Source organism: Pteropus alecto, unplaced genomic scaffold (genome assembly GCF_000325575.1).
Source record: "Pteropus alecto unplaced genomic scaffold, ASM32557v1 scaffold194, whole genome shotgun sequence".
In the NCBI taxonomy this organism is placed as follows: Eukaryota; Metazoa; Chordata; class Mammalia; order Chiroptera; family Pteropodidae; genus Pteropus; species Pteropus alecto.
The window spans coordinates 727,539-745,602 of record NW_006436281.1 but is presented as its reverse complement, the minus strand read 5'-3'; the positions used below and the strand labels follow the sequence as shown (position 1 = coordinate 745,602).

General features: G+C 49.2%; 1 protein-coding gene across 1 annotated transcript; it reads left to right on the top strand.

The window, feature by feature from the left end:
• Positions 1-669: 669 nt before the first annotated feature.
• CEACAM20 (carcinoembryonic antigen related cell adhesion molecule 20) lies at positions 670-17,794 on the top strand. Its single transcript, XM_025046704.1, is given in 8 exon segments — positions 670-709; positions 9,520-9,666; positions 10,139-10,414; positions 10,872-11,132; positions 12,470-12,688; positions 15,473-15,751; positions 17,274-17,284; positions 17,684-17,794. Coding segments are annotated over 8 exon segments (1,344 nt in total).
• Positions 17,795-18,064: the final 270 nt, after the last annotated feature.

Genomic DNA, 18,064 nt, shown 5'->3' with positions numbered 1-18,064 from the left:
CGCCTGGCCCCTGCTCCGCATGTGGATGCTCCCTCAATCTGAGTGGGCTCTGACCCCCACCCTGCTCTGGGCCAGGTGGCTCCCCCTCAGCCCCTGCCTAGTTGATCTGTTCCGCATGGTTTTTGGCCTGAAGTGTTCAGGGTGGGCCTGCTCCTGGGGGCTACATTCTTGTCTCCAGGGGCTCAAGCTGACCTTCTGTCTTTCCTTTTCTCTCCTGTCCCTGTAGGTCGATGTGAGGCCCGAGGTCCATGACTCTGGGACCAAACATCAGGCAAGGCCATATGCTTCAGATCCTCTTAGGTAATAAAAGGCCCTAAAGTCACCTTGTGTCCCAAGAGCTAATGTGGTTCCATCATAAAAGTATGCAGCCCTATTTCATCATCAGAACTCTGGAGTTACAAAAATTCTTGCCTCCTCCAGTGAAGATGGCTCCAGGCTGGGAGCCGAGGACAGAACAAAGAGGGTGAGAAATTCTTTCTTTTGCCAGCTTGGGCTTCTGACCCTCCACCGTCTTTAGGGCTGAGCCGTGGGAGGTGCCTGGAAAGCTCTGGATGGGTGTGCCCAGGCAGGGCAGGCCCTGGCACAGTTGCTGTCCCTTCAGCAGGGGCTTTTGTGGGCTGGGCCCCGACGCAGGCACCACCACACAGATGCCTCTGTGTAGCAATCACAATGATAACAGTCAGTGCTTTTGGCGCTTACCGCGTGCCAGGTACTCTTCTGAGTGCCTGTGTGTCTCAGGCTGGGTTTGAAAAGCAGACCCCAAGGCCCAGTTAGCCGTGCAGGAGGGTCAGTAGAGAGACGTGTTCAGGGTACTGACCCTCCTGCACGGCTAACTTGGCCTTGGGGTCTGCTTTTCAAACCCAGCCTGTGACAGGAAAGGAGAGGGGAGCTGACTGCGCAGACCCGCCAAAGTCCCGGCCACCCCGTGAGGAAGTCTGCAGCCACGGAGGCTCCTTAGAGATGTCCTGTGGAAACATCTTGGGCGGAAACATCCAGGAGCCCTGCCACACTCAATCAGTGATGGAAGACTGTCCCCTGAATAGCATAACCACAGTTCAAAGAGGAGACAGGGCCTGCATATGAAGACTTGTGAGTGAATGTTCCGAGCATGAATTTTACATTCAGAGCATTATTCATAACAGCCCCAACTGGAACTGATTCAAGTGTCCATGGACACGTGAATGGAGAAACTGTGGCATGTCACACAGTGAACGCTGTTCGGCAGTAAAACTGAATAAGCTATTGGTACACACCGCAACACGTGTGAACCCTGGATCGATGATGCCGAGCAAAAGAAGCTAAATGTGAAAGACTATGTAATGTCTGATTCCATTTCCACGAACTTTCTAGAAAACAGGCCTCTCTGAATGTTCAAGACTGTGGCACCAGCAGGCCTCAGGGAAAACTGGTTTCTGGGATTTAAAACCAGAGCGTCTGGCGCCCTCTGGTGGCTGACTTTGAGATTCATAAAACCAGAGACCTGTGGCAGCCATTTTCTCCACTTCGATGGAGAGAGCTTGTCAGTGAGAAGATTATTAATAATAATAATAATAATAATAGGCATATATATAACATATAATCATATATTAGGTCCATCCATAATATCTATACCATATATATAACAACCAACACAAAGTCATGTTAAGTTCATGCCTATGGCCAAGGAGGTGAGTTGGGGGTGACCCACAGCACAAAAGCTTGCCTCTTTCTTTGGGGCTCCCTTCTCTCGGAAGGCTAGAGTGTCACTAAAAGTTGGGGAGCTGCGTCTTTAGCAAGCCCAACTGGGTGTGGCCACTCTTCTCTGTGACCTCAGGATCATTGACACAGCTCGTGTGAATTCTTATCCCGTTTAGCTGGGTATGATAATGAAAACACTCTGTGTTGCAGCAGACACTCTGTGCCCTGGCCAGATCCCCTGGACATTCTGTGGTGCTCTAGTTGGCTTCCAGCATGTCTCTTGGTCCCAGGGGCTATTTTCTGGAACCACAGAAAGCCGCTGCGTCTGCATGGGTCAGCTAGGAGTGCCGGGGAATTAACACCCTGTGGGAACCGTCCTCAGGCAATGACTGAGGGAAATTGGAGCAAAAATACCCCAGCGCCCTTGCCCCTCTGGTGTGTCATCTGTGCCGATTCCCAGAGTGTCCCCATTGGCTTGAACTCCGGCAACCTGCAGTGGCAGCTGGCATGGCGGCCACCCTTTATTATCTACCTTCCCTACCATGTTCCTTGCGCTTTCTAAATTAACTGGGGAGTCTCCGAGTCATTTTCTGGGAGATTCTAAACTAAAACAAGATCTAATACTTTTCAGCTCTTCTTAAGGCCTGGACAGGTTCCGAGCACATATGGTCTCATTTAATCACTACAACCTCAGAGGTGGGTACTACTGTTACCCCATTTTATGGATGAGGAGACTGAGGCACAGAGAAGAAATATCTCCTCTCTAAATGTGGTAGGATGAATGACGGCCCCTAAAGGTGTCCACGTTCTAATCTCCTGAACCCGTGAATATGTGACTGGCGACATGCGAACATCCAGACCTGCGGAGAATCTTTATAAGAGTTTATTTGAGCCAAACTAACAACATAGGCCAGGGAGCAAGACTTCAAAGGCTCTGGAGAATACCAGTTTGCAGTTTTATGCATTTGAAATGAAGGAGGGAACATAAGCAAGGTGGGGGTCAGGTGCTAGAAGGAGGGGTGTTTCGAAGATAAACCTTTTAGTAAAGAAGCTGTTTGCCTGGGCGTGACTACCCACCATGACCTGCCCTCTTAGGGATTTATGATCAGATCACCCTGTTTTCATCCACATTACCTCACATGGCAAAAGGGACTTTGCAGGTGTGATTAAATTAAGGATCTTGAGATGAGATCATCTGGGATGATGTGGATGGACCCAACGTAGTCACAAGAGTCTTTATAAGAGGAAAGCAGGAGGATTAGAGTCAGAGGAGACATGATGATGGAAGCAGAGGCTGGAATGATGCAAAGAAGGAGCCACAAGCTAATCTAAGAAACACAGATGGCCTCTGGAAGCTGGAGAGGTTCTAGGTTTTCCCCTAGAACCCCTAGGTTCTCCCCTAGAACCCAGAAGGAATTCCAAGCCACTTCTGACTTCTGTGAGGTAATACATTTGTGTTCTCTTAAGCCACAAAGTTTGTTGTAATTTGTCACAGCAGCCATAGGAAACTAACACACCAAAAGAACCAGATGGAAGTCGCATGGCTCTTTGTGATCTCACCAGGGAAGTCGGGTAGCATTACTTCTGTCTTAATTCTGTTGGTCAAATTTAGTCCAAGCTGGCCCAGATTCCAGGGACGGCATCATAGACCCCACCATTCCATGGAAGGAGTGACAAAGAATTCGCAGCCATTTTAATATCCTAACGACCTCATGATAGGCACGTGTCATAATGTCCCTTTATCAGATGAAGAAACAGAGGCTCAGAGAGGTGTAGTGATCTGCCCATGATCACTCAGCGAGAAAGTGGCTGAGCCACGATTCAAACCCAGAGTCTGTACTTTGAAGCATTTCCAGTTTGCTCTCTGAAATGATGTGTTCAGAGCCCCCCATTTCCAGAAGCCAGGCTGTTGGCATCTCTCACTTCCTTTATTCCTTCTCTCCTTGCCGGCTCTGGCTGGGTGCTGATTCTGGTGTCGGTTCAGACCGACCAATCACAATTCCACACATATTTTAGGAGAACTAACACTACAGAATCAAGATGTAAGAGAGCTAATGGCATATCATAAAGAGGAGGAATCACCTATTGCAGACACTGGAATATATGGAGCAGACGGAACCGGAAGTGAAAATAGGCTCGATGTCCTCAAGCAGATGAAAGAGGATTATTGGAAGCTTGAAGCGGGAGTAACACACCATAAAAGTCACCCAAGCAAAGGCTTTGTTACGAAAAACCTAATAGCAGAAATAAAAGGTTCCATACACTGCTTCATAGGGCTCAGCCAGGTGAGGATGAGGAAGAGAGCTGCAACGACAGGTCAGAGAACCTTCTGTGAGATCTTACATGGCCTGGGAGCAGCAGTGAGGAGCAGGGGGGCTGCCCACCCACCTCCAGTCACAGCTGAACTGCCTGTTCTCATATTTCACCCCCTTAAAAATTGCATTCTTTTCTATTGCTTTTCAGGAGGTCTTTGTATATAAGGGATTTTAAGTATTTGTTCTAAGTGTTACCTTTGTTAATGCTACTGTTACCTGTAGTCGTGACAATTCACTGGTGTCATCGGGGTTCAGCCAGTGTCTGCATATGGCACATGGTTGCCACGTCGATCTACTGTTAATAATATTGTTAAAATAAACATGATTAATTATAACTAACATTAGAGGGCCCCACTAAATTATAGCTATTATAATGTTATAATTGCATCATTGTTAATCATAAACATTACTAGCTAAATTACAAAGAACTGGTTTACTCATGAAATTCTTCCAACTACTTCAGGAAGAACCTGTGTGTATTATTCTTTCCAGTTGAGAGGAGGGGAAACTGAGGCTCAGAGAATCAAAGAGACTTGGCCGGGGTCACACAGGATCTGCCCTTGACCCCACATGCCATGCTGCCTCACGCACAGAGACCTGGGTTCAAGTTCCTGCTCCACCACTTCCGGCTTTTGTCACCTTGGGCGAGTTCTTTAACTTCCTGGTCTTGGTTTCCTTATCTGTAAAACGAGGCCAATAATAGGATCTCCCTAAGTGGGTGATTAGGAGGAGTTAGAGTTGATACCTGTTCCTGTGTAAGGGAAAATACAAATGGAAAGAAATTAATTAATTTAATTAACAATCAATTAACTGTCTTTAAATTAATTTAAACATTAATTTCACCCTCAGCTGAGCTATTAGGTCCAGACTCTCATCGTTTCATTCAGAGGGTGGTGCTATGGTTGCGTCCATTATGCAGATGAAGAAACCGAGACTTAAAGAGATTCAGTCTCTTGTCCGAGGTCACACAACTAGCAAATGGGAGAGCCGAGCTTTGCACCCATTTCTGTCCGACCTCAGAGCCTGGGCCCTTACCCACTGTGCTGTGGGGCTCCCTCAAATGTATGAAGACGGGAGTAGGGTGGTGGGGGCCAGGACTAAGATGCCACGCTGGTGCATCACATCTGTACACACATGAACGGACACCAAATGAGCCCCGTGTGCTGGTGCGGACCCTAGTGTTACCCGCCATGACATCATGAGCTTTGCTCTGCCTTCCAGGCTCTTAGTGACCTCAGACTCATCCTTAACGCAGAAATCTCATCCTTTTGCCCGCTTTTCCTCATTTTTAAAGGTGGGGTGCATTTTGCTTACCCACAGCGATGGACACTTTTTCCACCCTCCTCTTGGGACTTAAGCCTCCTTTCCTCTCTGGCCCAGGAATCCCATGGAGTTCAGCTCATGAAGGCAAGGATGCAATATTCTTTTAGAGGAAAAACAGTCTCCAAAAGGCATCTAGGTAAATGGCTCCGAGGGCCCTCCCTCTGTGTCCACAAAGGGTTTGCTGAGGCCAGAGGCTAGTGAGGGAGGCCCAGGCCATCAATGAAGTGTCGCATGCCAGAATTAGGAGTCACGCTCACCCCGTGGGTTTATCAGGGGAAAGATGGGGCATCCTAGACTTCCTGTAGGGTCAGCTGGGAGTCTTGGAGCCCCTGTCTTCAGAAGGGAGAGATCCTGACCCAGAGCTGGGGTTTGGGACAGTGGCCGGCACTGGTGGCCATAATGGGAAAGTTGAGTATAGAGACGGGGCCTGGGAGTGGAGGCTGGGGCAGTTTCACAGGTGAGAGAAGGTGGCGGTGCCACCTAAGGCAAGGCAACGGGGGTGGACAGGAGGGGACAGATAACACTGTGAAAAGATGAAACCCACAGGATTTGGTGAGTGGATGTTAGAGGTGAGTTAGGGAAAGGAGGGCATCCAGGATGATGCCCAGATGTTTCCAGTTTTAGAGAGAAAAAAGGAATTGAAAGGAGAGTGAGGGCAGCTGACCCTGAGTTAGCAACCAGGTGTGTGTCCCATGGCTGGGGAGGCTGAGGCATTTCTGGGCCGTGGAGGCCAGGACAGAAAGCTCCTCCTTTGGAGAAGGCTGACCAAGGTTTCGTGCTTTTTTTCAGAGACGTGGAGATGTTAGCCACGTTGTGACCAGCCTTCGACACCCTGCCCCGAGATGCCAACTCCTTCCAAAGCCAAAAAGGGGGAAACTGAGGCTCGTTGCGGAGGCCAGGTATTTAAACAGGTTTGAGGTTACTAGTAAGGCAGAGGATTCTAATCACTCCCCATCTCTTTGCTTTGAAAAATAAGCTTCAGCCAGAGGTTTGCGTGGTGAGAAAGACTGACTTCGTGGGTTAACAGACCGCCTCCACAGCCTGTGTCCCACCAGTTAAGAAGTGTTATGACGGAGGACCCCCTCTTCCATGATGCATCATTGTGTTTTTTACATACTACATGTAACCCTTTAGAAGCCGTGGCTCATAAAGCTTAGTCTCAGAGTGGAATTACATTCAGAAATTCACAGTTCAGATAGGAAGGCCAGCCTTCCCTCGCCTTTCCCAGAGGACATGTAGGAGTGTCTACGAGTCCTCGGCAACTTTAGCCAGCGTCCTCATGTCATCGGTTTGTCTCTAACATCCTTCATGTCTTGGGAGCCCCTCACTCCCCCACCACAGACTCTCCTTCTCCCTTGCCCTGCCATCTCCCTTAAAATGGCATTTTCATGGCTGGCTTGATTATGGATCATTGGAAATTCTTTTCTTCCTCGCCGCTGGACAAGGGCTAGGTAACTCACGAAACCCAGTTGGTGCATAACCTTCAGGTGAACTTGAAGCATCCTGTAGGCATATGGGCTGTATGGAAGATCTGATGCATGTTGCTGTCTGACTGGTGGTGCCCCAGCTTCTGGAAGTCAGGGCTCGGACTGAGTGTGGTGGAGTGAGGGTGGTTATGGTGACTGATGGAGGGGACAGAGTTGGGAGAGTGTTGGTGGAGCTGTTATAGTGGCGAGGGGAGAATATCTGGGGAAGTTTAGTTCTTTGAACCACGACTGAGAGATGACGTGTCCATTCCTGTGATGCCATTGGGCTCCATAAAATGTCTGTGTGTCTATGGGCTGATCTTTTCTTCATCTTCTGTATTAACCTGGGAGTCATGGCAACAAGTATGGTGCAGCGGCTTCAAGGGTGCTGGGAGATGTGTGTGTGTAGGGGTTCCCGTTTGTAGATCCTTCCAGACGTGTCTTTGAGCTGTTGGGATTGTATCACGTGAGTCCTTTTATACTACATCCTTCCTCTTCTCGTTCGTTCTGCTTCTTTCTACATAGTAGGTGCAAAAGTCAGTGGTATGGAATTGAGTTTCTCAGGTGCTCCAAGAAGGCTCAGCTTTCTGACCCTGGAGAAAAACTTCATTTCCCCCTCTGGGCCTCAGTTTCCCCATATAGAATAGAAGACAGCTAGACAGGAATCTTTAAAAAAAAAAACCAGAATGGTAATTTTAAATAGGCTCCTTCTCAAAGTTTTACTACTCTCTAAGACAAAGGATACAAAACTCATAAACTCTAGGCTTCTAAATGATCAGGGTTTTTTGATCACAAGATAAGCAATTCCAATAAACATTTCCAAGGACGACTGGACAGGAGACTAAGTAGGATGCATTCATCTGCAAAAAAAAGGTGACCTGGCTCACAGTGACAAAAACCATAATCGTTGCTTTACAAGGTGTCCCAGGCTTATTTTATGGATCAGCGAAATCCTTCCATCTGTCCTGCATCCTCAGTCTATTGAATATCCTCTCCAGCTTCCTACCTCAGGGTCTCAAGTTGGCTGCCTCAATTCTAGATAACTTGCCCTCACATCATGTCACTGTGGTAAGCAGAATAGATGCATGGCTATGCCTCAATCTGTGATAATGTTTTGAACCTGTGAATATGTTACATTACATAGCAAAAGGGACTTTGCAGATGTAATTAAGGTTAGACTTTGAGATAGGGAGAGTGGCTGGGGTTATCCAGTTGGGCCCAGTCAAATGACACAGAAGCAGAGAATTTTCTCCAGCTAGATTCAGTGGAGAGATGTGGCAGAAGGGGAAGCCAGAGAAATTCCAAGCATGAGAGAAATTGTCATGCGTCGCCAGCTCTGAGATGCAGGGCTCACGCGTAGGACGGGGAGAGGCCTCAGGAGCTCAGGGCAGCCCACGGCCAACAGGCAACCAGTAGGGAAATGGAGACGAGTATAATGAGCCCACCGCTGATGCTTTCACTCGTATTTTTCACTTAACGACAGTTATATGAGGCAGGGACTATTATTACCCCATTTTACAAATGAGGACACTGAGACTCAGAGGACATCACTTGCCCCGCAAAATGGCAAAGCTGGGATTCAAACCCAGGCAGTCAGGGTCTGAGCCTGTGGACTTCGCTTTTAATAGCATTGGAGGCAAAAAATACAGACATAGGAAATAATAATAATGATAATAATAGTAATAATAATAATGATTGAACACTTTAATCATTTTAAGTGTGTCACATCTGATATCTCATCAGACTTCACAACCCGATGAACTCAGTTCTGTCATTTCCCCCATTATGCAGTCAAAGAAACTGAGGCTCACAAAGAGAGAGCCCCTTGCCCGAGATAACAGAGCCCGTATGTGTCAGAGTCCATATTTGCTCCCGAATATCCGAAGAGCCCATGCCCTTAACCACAGCCCACGCAGGGAGTGGGCGGTGCTTGGGCCAAACTGGGGTCTCCCGAGGGGTGGAGAGTGGCATGGTTGCCAGCCTCTGGTACTTGGGTTGATGGGAAGGTGAGGGGGGTGTCAATGTCAGCTGCGTAGGAGCATGGCCGCTGGGGTTGGGGGTCGCCACCTGTACCCACATTTTCTTCAAGCCTACATAAAACCATGAGCAGAAAGGCCAAGTGGAAACCTAGAAACTCCTGCTGTCTCTGCTTGAGGGAGTTCCCTGCCAGAGAGAAGTCTCTGCCTGAGGGCAAATCTGAGGAAGTACAAGGTGAATGTCTCCCACCAGATGTAACAGAACAAGTCCCCTTTGTCAGGGGTAGCCTCTGCCCCTCCCTGGGCCCATGGGAGGAATTATGCAGTGTTGAGAGTAGTCTTTACGGGCTGTCAGGTCAAGTTCAGGTTTGGCTTCTGCCACTTAACACGTGGTCTTAGAAAGTGACGTCACTTCTCCGAGCATATTTTTTTCTGTGTGGAAGAGGGAAGCCGATCTTCGTCTCCCCTAGAGTGAACCTCGTTGGAGAGAGCACACTTAAAGCTAGCCAGTGTTCCTCAGCACCCCACAACAGCCCTAGGATGCTGGTGGCACTATGCCCATTTTACAGCTGGGAAAATTGAGATGATAAAACATGCCATGAGTCACGCAGCCAGTAGGTAGTGAGTAGGAGTCGAGCCTCCAAGGGATGGAGTGCCGTGTCCATGACCTCAGACCCCTCTCCACTTCGGAAGATGGTAACTGGATGCCCCACAACATACCTCTCCCTCCCTGAACATCTCCTCTCCCCCTCGCCCCACCAGCCTCACTTTTGACTGCATGGAGTCTGCCAGCCGCAGCCCAGCTCATCCTTGATACCCACCTGCGTAACACCATCTAAAGTGAGAAGGACATTGCTCTGGCTGTGCTTGGGACCCCTGGGACACCCCAGACTCATGGCTGACTCAGATGTCGGCACAGACAACAAAGCTGTCATTCTTAAGCCCCCATCAAGGTTCCACGCTTTAAGTCCCCGCAAGATGGACCTGATAGGCCCAGCCAGGGGCTGGCAACCAGCTGGTCAGATTAGTTGTGTTGGGGGTGGGGGTTTGGCTAAGAGTGGGTAGCAGGACCTGGTGACATCCCTGTTACAATCTTGATTCTCTTTGCAGCTGGTATTAATTGACCCATTGTCATGTCCCAGACCCTCCACTTTATTTGTACAATTCCATTTGTAATGAGGCTCAGAGAGGGGAAGTAAGTCGCCCTAGATCCCACCTAGAATGAGCAGTAGGTCTAGCATCTGAGCCCGGGCACTGAGCTCAAGCATCTTCTGGCAATTCCAATCCATCCCTGTCTCGCTGGGTCCCTCTGTGACTATGTCTTGCTTGGTCTTCCTCTGTCTGTGTTTCTGCCTCTGTCTGTCTCTTTCTCCCTGTGCAGAATCGCTGGCCAGACCCACCATTACAATCAGGCAGGGCACTGCCATAGAGCAGAGGGAAGTGGTAACCTACTGCGACACCAAGGATGTCAACATTACCATTCACTGGGGCTCCAACAATCTCCCCCTGACGTTTCGCAAGTGTGTTCGGCTGTCCCCAGATGGCAGGAACCTCACCATCCTCCCTGTCCAGTGAGAGGACTCTGGGACTTACCAATGTGAAGCTTGGGGTGTCCACGAGGCCCAGAGTAGTGACCCCACCTTCCTGACTGTGAACTGTGAGTCCCTTCCCATTCTCCGCAGCCCTTGCCAACACCTACTTTCCTGGCGATCTCATTCAGTCTCCCAGTTTTAAATACCATCCGAACAGAGACTCGTCTGCCCTTGAACTCCAGGTGGATCACTCTTTGATATCTCTGCTTGGGTTATACTGGAAACATCCAGCTTAACACATCTAAGACTGAGCTCCTTTATCTTTGGATGTTCGATCCAAAATCTTGCCTGGGTCGGGGTAAGGGAAGAGTGTTTGCTGGCATGCTTTAGTTGTGTCTTATGATCCCGCTTTATCCAAAGGTAAGGCTGGCATTGAAGCTCTGGTAGACTCCTACGGCTCCTTTGTAATTGATCCAGAGCTTGGATGGCGGATGAGAAAAATTCATGTTTATTGGCCCCCAAAGTCTCCTCCAAGAGCTGGTGCTGATGCTACTCTTATGGGTACCATCGTTGTCCTCTCAGATGGTCCTGACCCCATTGAAATCAGTCTGGATCCTGGTGTCCCCAGTGGAGAGGTGGTTGGGGTGACAGAGGGCTCTAGCGTGACCTCGGTGGAAATGCAATCTTACCCCTCCCCTGCCTTTTCCTGGTCTCTCCCCTGTGACATCTCCTCTCTCACCACAAGGACATTCACCATCCATGCCATGTCCATGTACAGGTGTTTGGTGTCCAACAGTGCTACCCACCCATCCTGCTTGGGAGCTCTTGAAGTCCGAGTCTTTGGTGTGTCTTGTTTTCTGTCCCTCTCCTTTGTTCTTCTGAGAATCAGAGCTGCACCGGTGTCTCAGTGTTTGAAGAGGACCCGGGGAGGTGGGGACGTCCCATGTGGCTGGCGGCAGAGCAGGGCTCCGGCCACAAGGGACCTGGCTCCTGGCTTGGCACATCTTCCTCATGACCTTGTTGGCTCTCTATGGCTGTCCATTTGATTACCTGGAAGTCGGGGGGTTGATTCTCTACACATACAAACACTAACACAACACTCACACATCACACATACATATAGAGTCATACACACATGAATTATAATTGTGTGCACAGCACACAACACATACAATACCACAGACACGACATGCACACTCACACAAACACATAGGATATGCACACCACAGACATGTACAACACACACAATAGATAGTATGTAACACATCTCAGATACACACCATGCAAACCCATAACACATACGTACAATGTACACACGCATATGCACATATGTATATACGTATATGTAACCCATAACACATACGTACACGTACAACACATAGGACGTACTCACACATAAAACAGACACACACATCTCACATACAACCCATCTGCACCAAACAAAACTACAAACACACCACACACTCATGTAATACACACAATATATAACACATGACAGACACACATAACACATACGTACAATGTACACACGCATATGCACAACACGTACAACACATAGGACGTACTCACAGATAAAACAGACACACACATCTCACATACAACACATCTGCACCAAACAAAACCACAAACACACCACACACTCACGTAATACACAATATATAACACATGACAGACACACAACACACATCACAGACACTCAACATTTGTACATATAACAGAAAACACCACATATCATACATTCTAAACCCTTAACATGCACACAAGTGACACAATACGCACACTCAATGTATACACATACCACACACACAGCACAGTCATACACAAAGCATATACTTACACCACAGAACATATATGCATAACACATACAATACCACAGACACACGACATATACTCACATACAGAAAAAATAGATAGACAGTACACACTCACACATATACAAAGTGCACATGTACAACACCCATACCTCACAGTCACGAAACCCAAAACATTCACATAATTGTCATACAACACACACTCATGCACAAAAGCCTTACGTATACCACCCACATCACACAGCCACAGGTGAGGCACATGCCCACGACACATATATGCACATCCTTAGAAAGCCCTGTGCACCCTGCCTGGGCAGGAGCCTAGGGAAGGGGCCCTGAACCCTGTGCTCTATCTCTCTGTGTTTCTAGAAAGGCCGACCAAGCCTCTCCTTGAGTCACCACGCCTGAATCTCCTGGAGAACGCCAGTTCTGTGGCTCTGAGTTGTCAGAACCCCCACAAGGGGGCTCAAGTCCAGTGGTTACTGAAGTGCCAGCCCCTCTTTCCTAGCCGACTCATGGAGCTGTGGGCCGACAGCAGGACCCTGGTCATCCATGGCCTCTGGCGGGATGACATGGGGCCCTGCGAGTGTGAGGTCTGAGTCACCCCAGCCTGGACCTCCTCCTCCTCCCTTCTTCTCTTCCTCACTCTAAGTTCTTCCTTCTAGCCATTTATCCCACAGTTATCGAATACTTGCTCTGTACCAGGCATGTCTGGGCGCTGGACAGGACAAAGCCCCTCCCTCATGGAGCGTCCGTTCCAGCTGGGGAGACAGACCCTAAACAGCTCAGCAAGGGAGATCTGCGGTGTGTCAGACGTGGCCAAGGCTAGAAGAACCATGAGGCAGGGAGGGGGACTGGGAGGGCTGGGGACGGGGGAAGGTGTTGCACTCTTCACAGGGTAATCAGGGAAGGCCTCCCTGAGGAGGTGGCGTTTGTACAGGGACAGAATGGGGCAGGGAGGGAGCAGTGCAGGCGGCGAAGGGAAGAAAGTTCCAGGGAGAGGGAAGAGTACGTGAGGTGGGACTGCGCTTCACATGTCAGAGGACCCAAAGAGGCCAAGGTGACCGGACAGATGAATTTGGGGTCGAGTGGAAGAGAAGAGGTCGGGAGGTGAAGGGTGGGGGCAGATCACATGGTGCCCTGTGGGCCATGGCGAGGGCGCCGGGAGCCATGGCTCTGAGTGGAGGAGGGAGAGGATTAGACTTAAGTTTCACAGGGTCCCTCTGGCCCCTGTCTCTGGGGTGGAAGCTAGGGAGAGGAAGGAGGCTACAGAAAGAATACGTTTATCTGGGTCCTTTGAGAGGCCAACCCTCGGACCGGGATTAAATGGGATTATACATGCAAGGATTTTATTAGGGGAGTGAAAAAAAACCATCCGACTGGGATGCAAGTCTGACCCCAAGTGAGGGAGAAAAGGAGAGAGAGAGGGTCGGGTGGAAGCGTGTAGGCCGCCACGTAGTCTAATGACCTTTGTCGAGGCTGTCAAGAGTCCCATGTCTCCCCGGAAGGGGTCTCTTTCTTAGTTTCCCCAACACACACAGATATTGGTTGGGTGCAACTCATGGCGGGGCTGGGAATGGATTTCTGAGCACAGCAGCTGTGCCCTCGGTCTGTTAAACTCCTGCCCTAGATGGTCAGCAGGGCGCCCTCTGGTGGTGACTGACCACAATCGTCCATCCAGAGATGATGGGGCTGGGCCAAAGTGATGAGAAGTGATCGGACTGTGGATTTATTTTGAACATCAAATTCACAGCATTTGCTGCGGCTTGACATGAGGTGAAAGAGGGAGAGAGGCGTCAAGAACAAGTCCAAGGTTTTCTGCCTGAGCTACTCAAAGGATGCAGAAGCCATGAGCTGGTTGGAGAAGAGGTTTTGCAGGGAGATAAAGCAGGGGTCTATTTTATACATGTTAATAGCAGGGAGATATAGAGGCAGGGGTTAAATACATTGCTTTTTAAAATTTTTCTCCTCCTCTATTGTTCTTTCCTCCTTCCTTCTTATTTCAGTCATTAAACCAAAAATATCTCTTTTGTTCTCTGTCTATGCCAAACTTCATGTTGGGCACTTGATAGTAGTAGCCTTGACTTTCACAGCTCACAGCCTACTCGGGATTGGAAGATCAATAATCAGGCAAAGAAAATACAGTGTGATCAGTGTGGCCATAGGACAAGAGGATTTGGGGAACCCCAAGGAAGCCCCCCACCCCAGGTAGGGGGATGTGGGAAAGCTTATCGTGAGAGGTGGTGTCCACCATGTGATCTAAAAAGAACAGTATGTTAGCTAGGTAGAGCAGACTCAGGGAAGAGCACCCCAGAGAAGGAAGAGAAAATAGGGTGGCTTAGAGGCAAGAGGGACCATGACAAGGATGGACTATCGAAGTAGGATCTTGTTCCTGGATTCATCGTGGTCGATGTGAAGAAGTGAGTGGTGGGCCCGCAGGGGTCTACAAGAGCCAGATTGGGAATGACCTTGTCAGCTATAGGCTCTGTCTCAAGGCCACTTGGGAGCCACGGAAGGTTCTGAGCAAGGGAAGGGTAGTGTCAAGTTTGTGCTTGGGAAGATCCCTCTGGCTGCCGTGTGGAGGATTTGGGATTGGGATGCGAAGGCCAAGGGCAGGGCAGATGAGGGATCCCGGTGGCCATGGGGTTAGGATGGGGAGAAATGAGCAGATTCAAGGGATATTTAAAAGGAAGCAAGGGCAGAATTTTCCTCTTTCTCTTGTTCCAACTAGAAACTTTTGCATCTTTTTTTCCCCCCTGGTATTTCAGGTTAAATTAAATAAGACAGGACTCAGACTCTGAGTTTGGATGAGAAACCCAACAGCCTTTTTGTTTGTTTTCTTCTTGTGTGTGGGAAGAGAGCCAAGTCCTCTTTCTTTACAAAGAAAATCCACAAGTATCTCTACTGTTGTGAATACACAGATATAAAATTAAATGTTATTGCAGAGCCATGCGTTGTTAAATTAGAAATTCATCAGAATTATGAACTTTCTGGAAGTTAGGGGCTATGTTCACAGGACATATAACAGTTTCTGAAGCCTAGATGTCTGATGAGGCTTCTTTGTTAGAATTCGCTTTTGCAAGAGCAGGGTTTTTGTTTTCGATTTTGATCTTTTCCCTGCTGCATGTTACAGGCTGCTGTCTGCTCATGGCAGGGCTGGGAATGGATTTCTGAGCACAGCAGCCGGGCAGCTAATTTTGCTGAGATTCTTTTCAACAACAGTTAGAAGAGCCTTTTTTTTCCCCCAGGGTAGAATTGGAAATTATAATCTGAAGGAAAAAAAGGCAAAACTTCCAGTGTGGAAACGAACAGGGTAGAATAGGACAACTCGCCAGTAGGGGACGGGAGCATAATGTTCGGATTTGCACACAGCTGACCCTGACCGCGTGGACATCATCAGGGGGTCGGAATCTGGGGTGGGCAGCAACGTCAAGGCAGAGCTGAATTCCAGCTTGACCCTGCAGTGTCGGGCCGAGTCCCAGCCAGGCGCTGACTGTCAGTGGACCCTTGAACATGCCGCCAGTGTGTATGTGGGGGAGAAGCTGATCGCCCAGGCCCTGTCCTGGTGACACCAGGGCATCTACAACTGCGCCGCCTTCAACCCTCTGAGCCACCCGGCCCGCTCCGCCTTGGTCCTGGCCAGAGTCGTAGGTGAGTTCTTCAAGAGCACCTTCCCCCGGGGTCCGGGTGGCTCATCCCAATGCTGGCCCTGGTGGTCTAGTCTTCTCTCGCCATGGGCTGGGGTGTGGAAACGAGTGTACTCCCTGGGCACGTTGCCCATCCAGAGCTGACGCTCAGGCCCTAGAACCTCTACTTCCTAGCTACGTGCCCTGGAAAACTCCAGGCTGCTCTGAGCCTCAGTTTTGCTACCTGTAAAAGGGGTTCATGATGCCTGCCTTTCACAGTTGTTTAGAAGCGCCATGAGTCAGGGAGATAGCCAGTGAGAGAAGGAGTGAGCCAGAAGGGGACTCAGGAATTAATTATATTAACGGTAACCGAGTGTGACTGGCAGCGAGTCCCTGTATTTCTGTCTTGAGTTCTTCAGAGGGCAACATAGTGTCACTGTTAGCAAGGGCTCACATCCTGGCTCCAACGCTTATTAGCTGTGTGACCTTGGGCATGCTACTTAACCTCTCTGGGCCTCTGATTCCTTGCCTGTAAAACAGACATCATAATTATGCATATATATATACATACATATATATGTATATCACAGGTTTGTTGAAGGTTAATCAACATTTGTCAAGTTCTGTGGCAGTGCCTGGCATATTGTGTTTATTCAACAAATCATTATTTGTATATAGTCTTTCTGTACATAATAGCAGCAAACATTTCTTGGGTATTCCCTGCCTGCCGGCTATGAGGTGGGCCTGTTGGAATCTCCATCGTACAGAGAGACTGAAACCTAGAGACCCAAGCCCTGTCTCTAGAGTTTGAAACCAGGCTTGCTGCCCCAAGAGCTGTGCTAAGCAGAGGATACCATGTGACTTCCGAAATTAGCGCATTTAATCTTCAGAACAACTGGTGTTGTTAAGACCATGTGATGGATGGAGAGACAGAGGCTCAGAGGAGGAAGCAGTGTTTGGTTGATGCTCACGGGGATGTTATAGGATTTGAATGAGCTCATGTATGAAGGGCTTCTGGAGCTGAGCTTGGTAGAAGGAAGGAAGCTTCTGCCACCACCACCGCCATCATCATCATCATCACCTTTTATCAAGCCCCTACTGTGTGTCAGGCACTGTGCTGGTACCTTTACATGTGATCTCATTTAAAAGCCTACGGGGTTATAAATCACGGTGCTTGTTTGACATATAAAGAAATGGCAGCTCAGAGATTGAAACTAAGAACCCCTTAGGTGTCCAGGAAGGCCCCTCCTGCCCTTCCAAAGCAGAGCCCCTTCCTCCTGCCCCTGACCCTCGTGGCTGCCTTCTCAGTCCCTGTGGTGGACTTCACCCCTTTGAGAAGGGTTCCGGCAGAAGGAGGATGGACAAACAGCAGGCCGGCGCTGATAACGACTGCCATTTATTCATCAATCGCCTGCAGTGTACCCAGCATTAACATTCGTGATCTCATCTCATCTTCACAGCAGCCCTGTGCAGTGGGTACCATGTCCCTCACTTTGCAGTTGAGGAAATGACTCTCCGAAAGGGATGTGCCTTGTCCGTGGTCACAGGGCCCCAGAGAGTCAAGGTGACTCACTTAGGGGAAAGCCAGGTTTCTGGCCGTCAAAGCCCCTTCCCCTGAAAGCCATATTTGACCTGTCTTCCTAAGCAGTATCATCATCACACTAACACAGGCGTATGAAGTAGACGCTATTATCCCCATTTTACAGGCGAGGCAACGGAAGCACAGAGAGGTTAAGGAGCACATGCTCAAGGTCGCAGAGCTGAGATGTGAACCTGGGATGTTTGACTCCAGATATCATGCTATTAATACCCCAAACTGCCGCCTCCCAGTCATTGGAAAACCAGTGCTCATCAAATGAAGGGAGATAAAGCCTCAAGCTTGGGAGTGGAGCTAGGAACAGGGATGAGGGTGTGTCGGGCCTGGGTCCTGATTCTCTATCTTTGCCCAGGTCTCCAGTTGTCCCTCTCTGGAGGGGCCATCGCTGGCATTGCCGTCAGGATCCTGACTCTCATTGCCCTGTCCACAGGCCTGGGCTGTTTCCTCCAGATCAGAAATGCCAGATGGTAAAGCTAGGAGTGGGGTAGCGAGTATGGCCTGTAGGGGGCCCGCCCAGGAGTAGAGTTGCTGACCATGGTGCTGAGCCATGTCCGCAGCACAGAGGGAATTCACAGGGATTGTGGTATTGCCCAGGAATTGACATGGGATCTAGGTGGAGCCTGTGGATACGGGAAGGACTAGATGCACAGAAGTACAAGGACTTTGGGGTTTCAGGCCCTCAAAGGAAGCAGCAGAGGACCCCATCTATGAGGCCACGGCACCCACCTCTGAGGGGAAGCT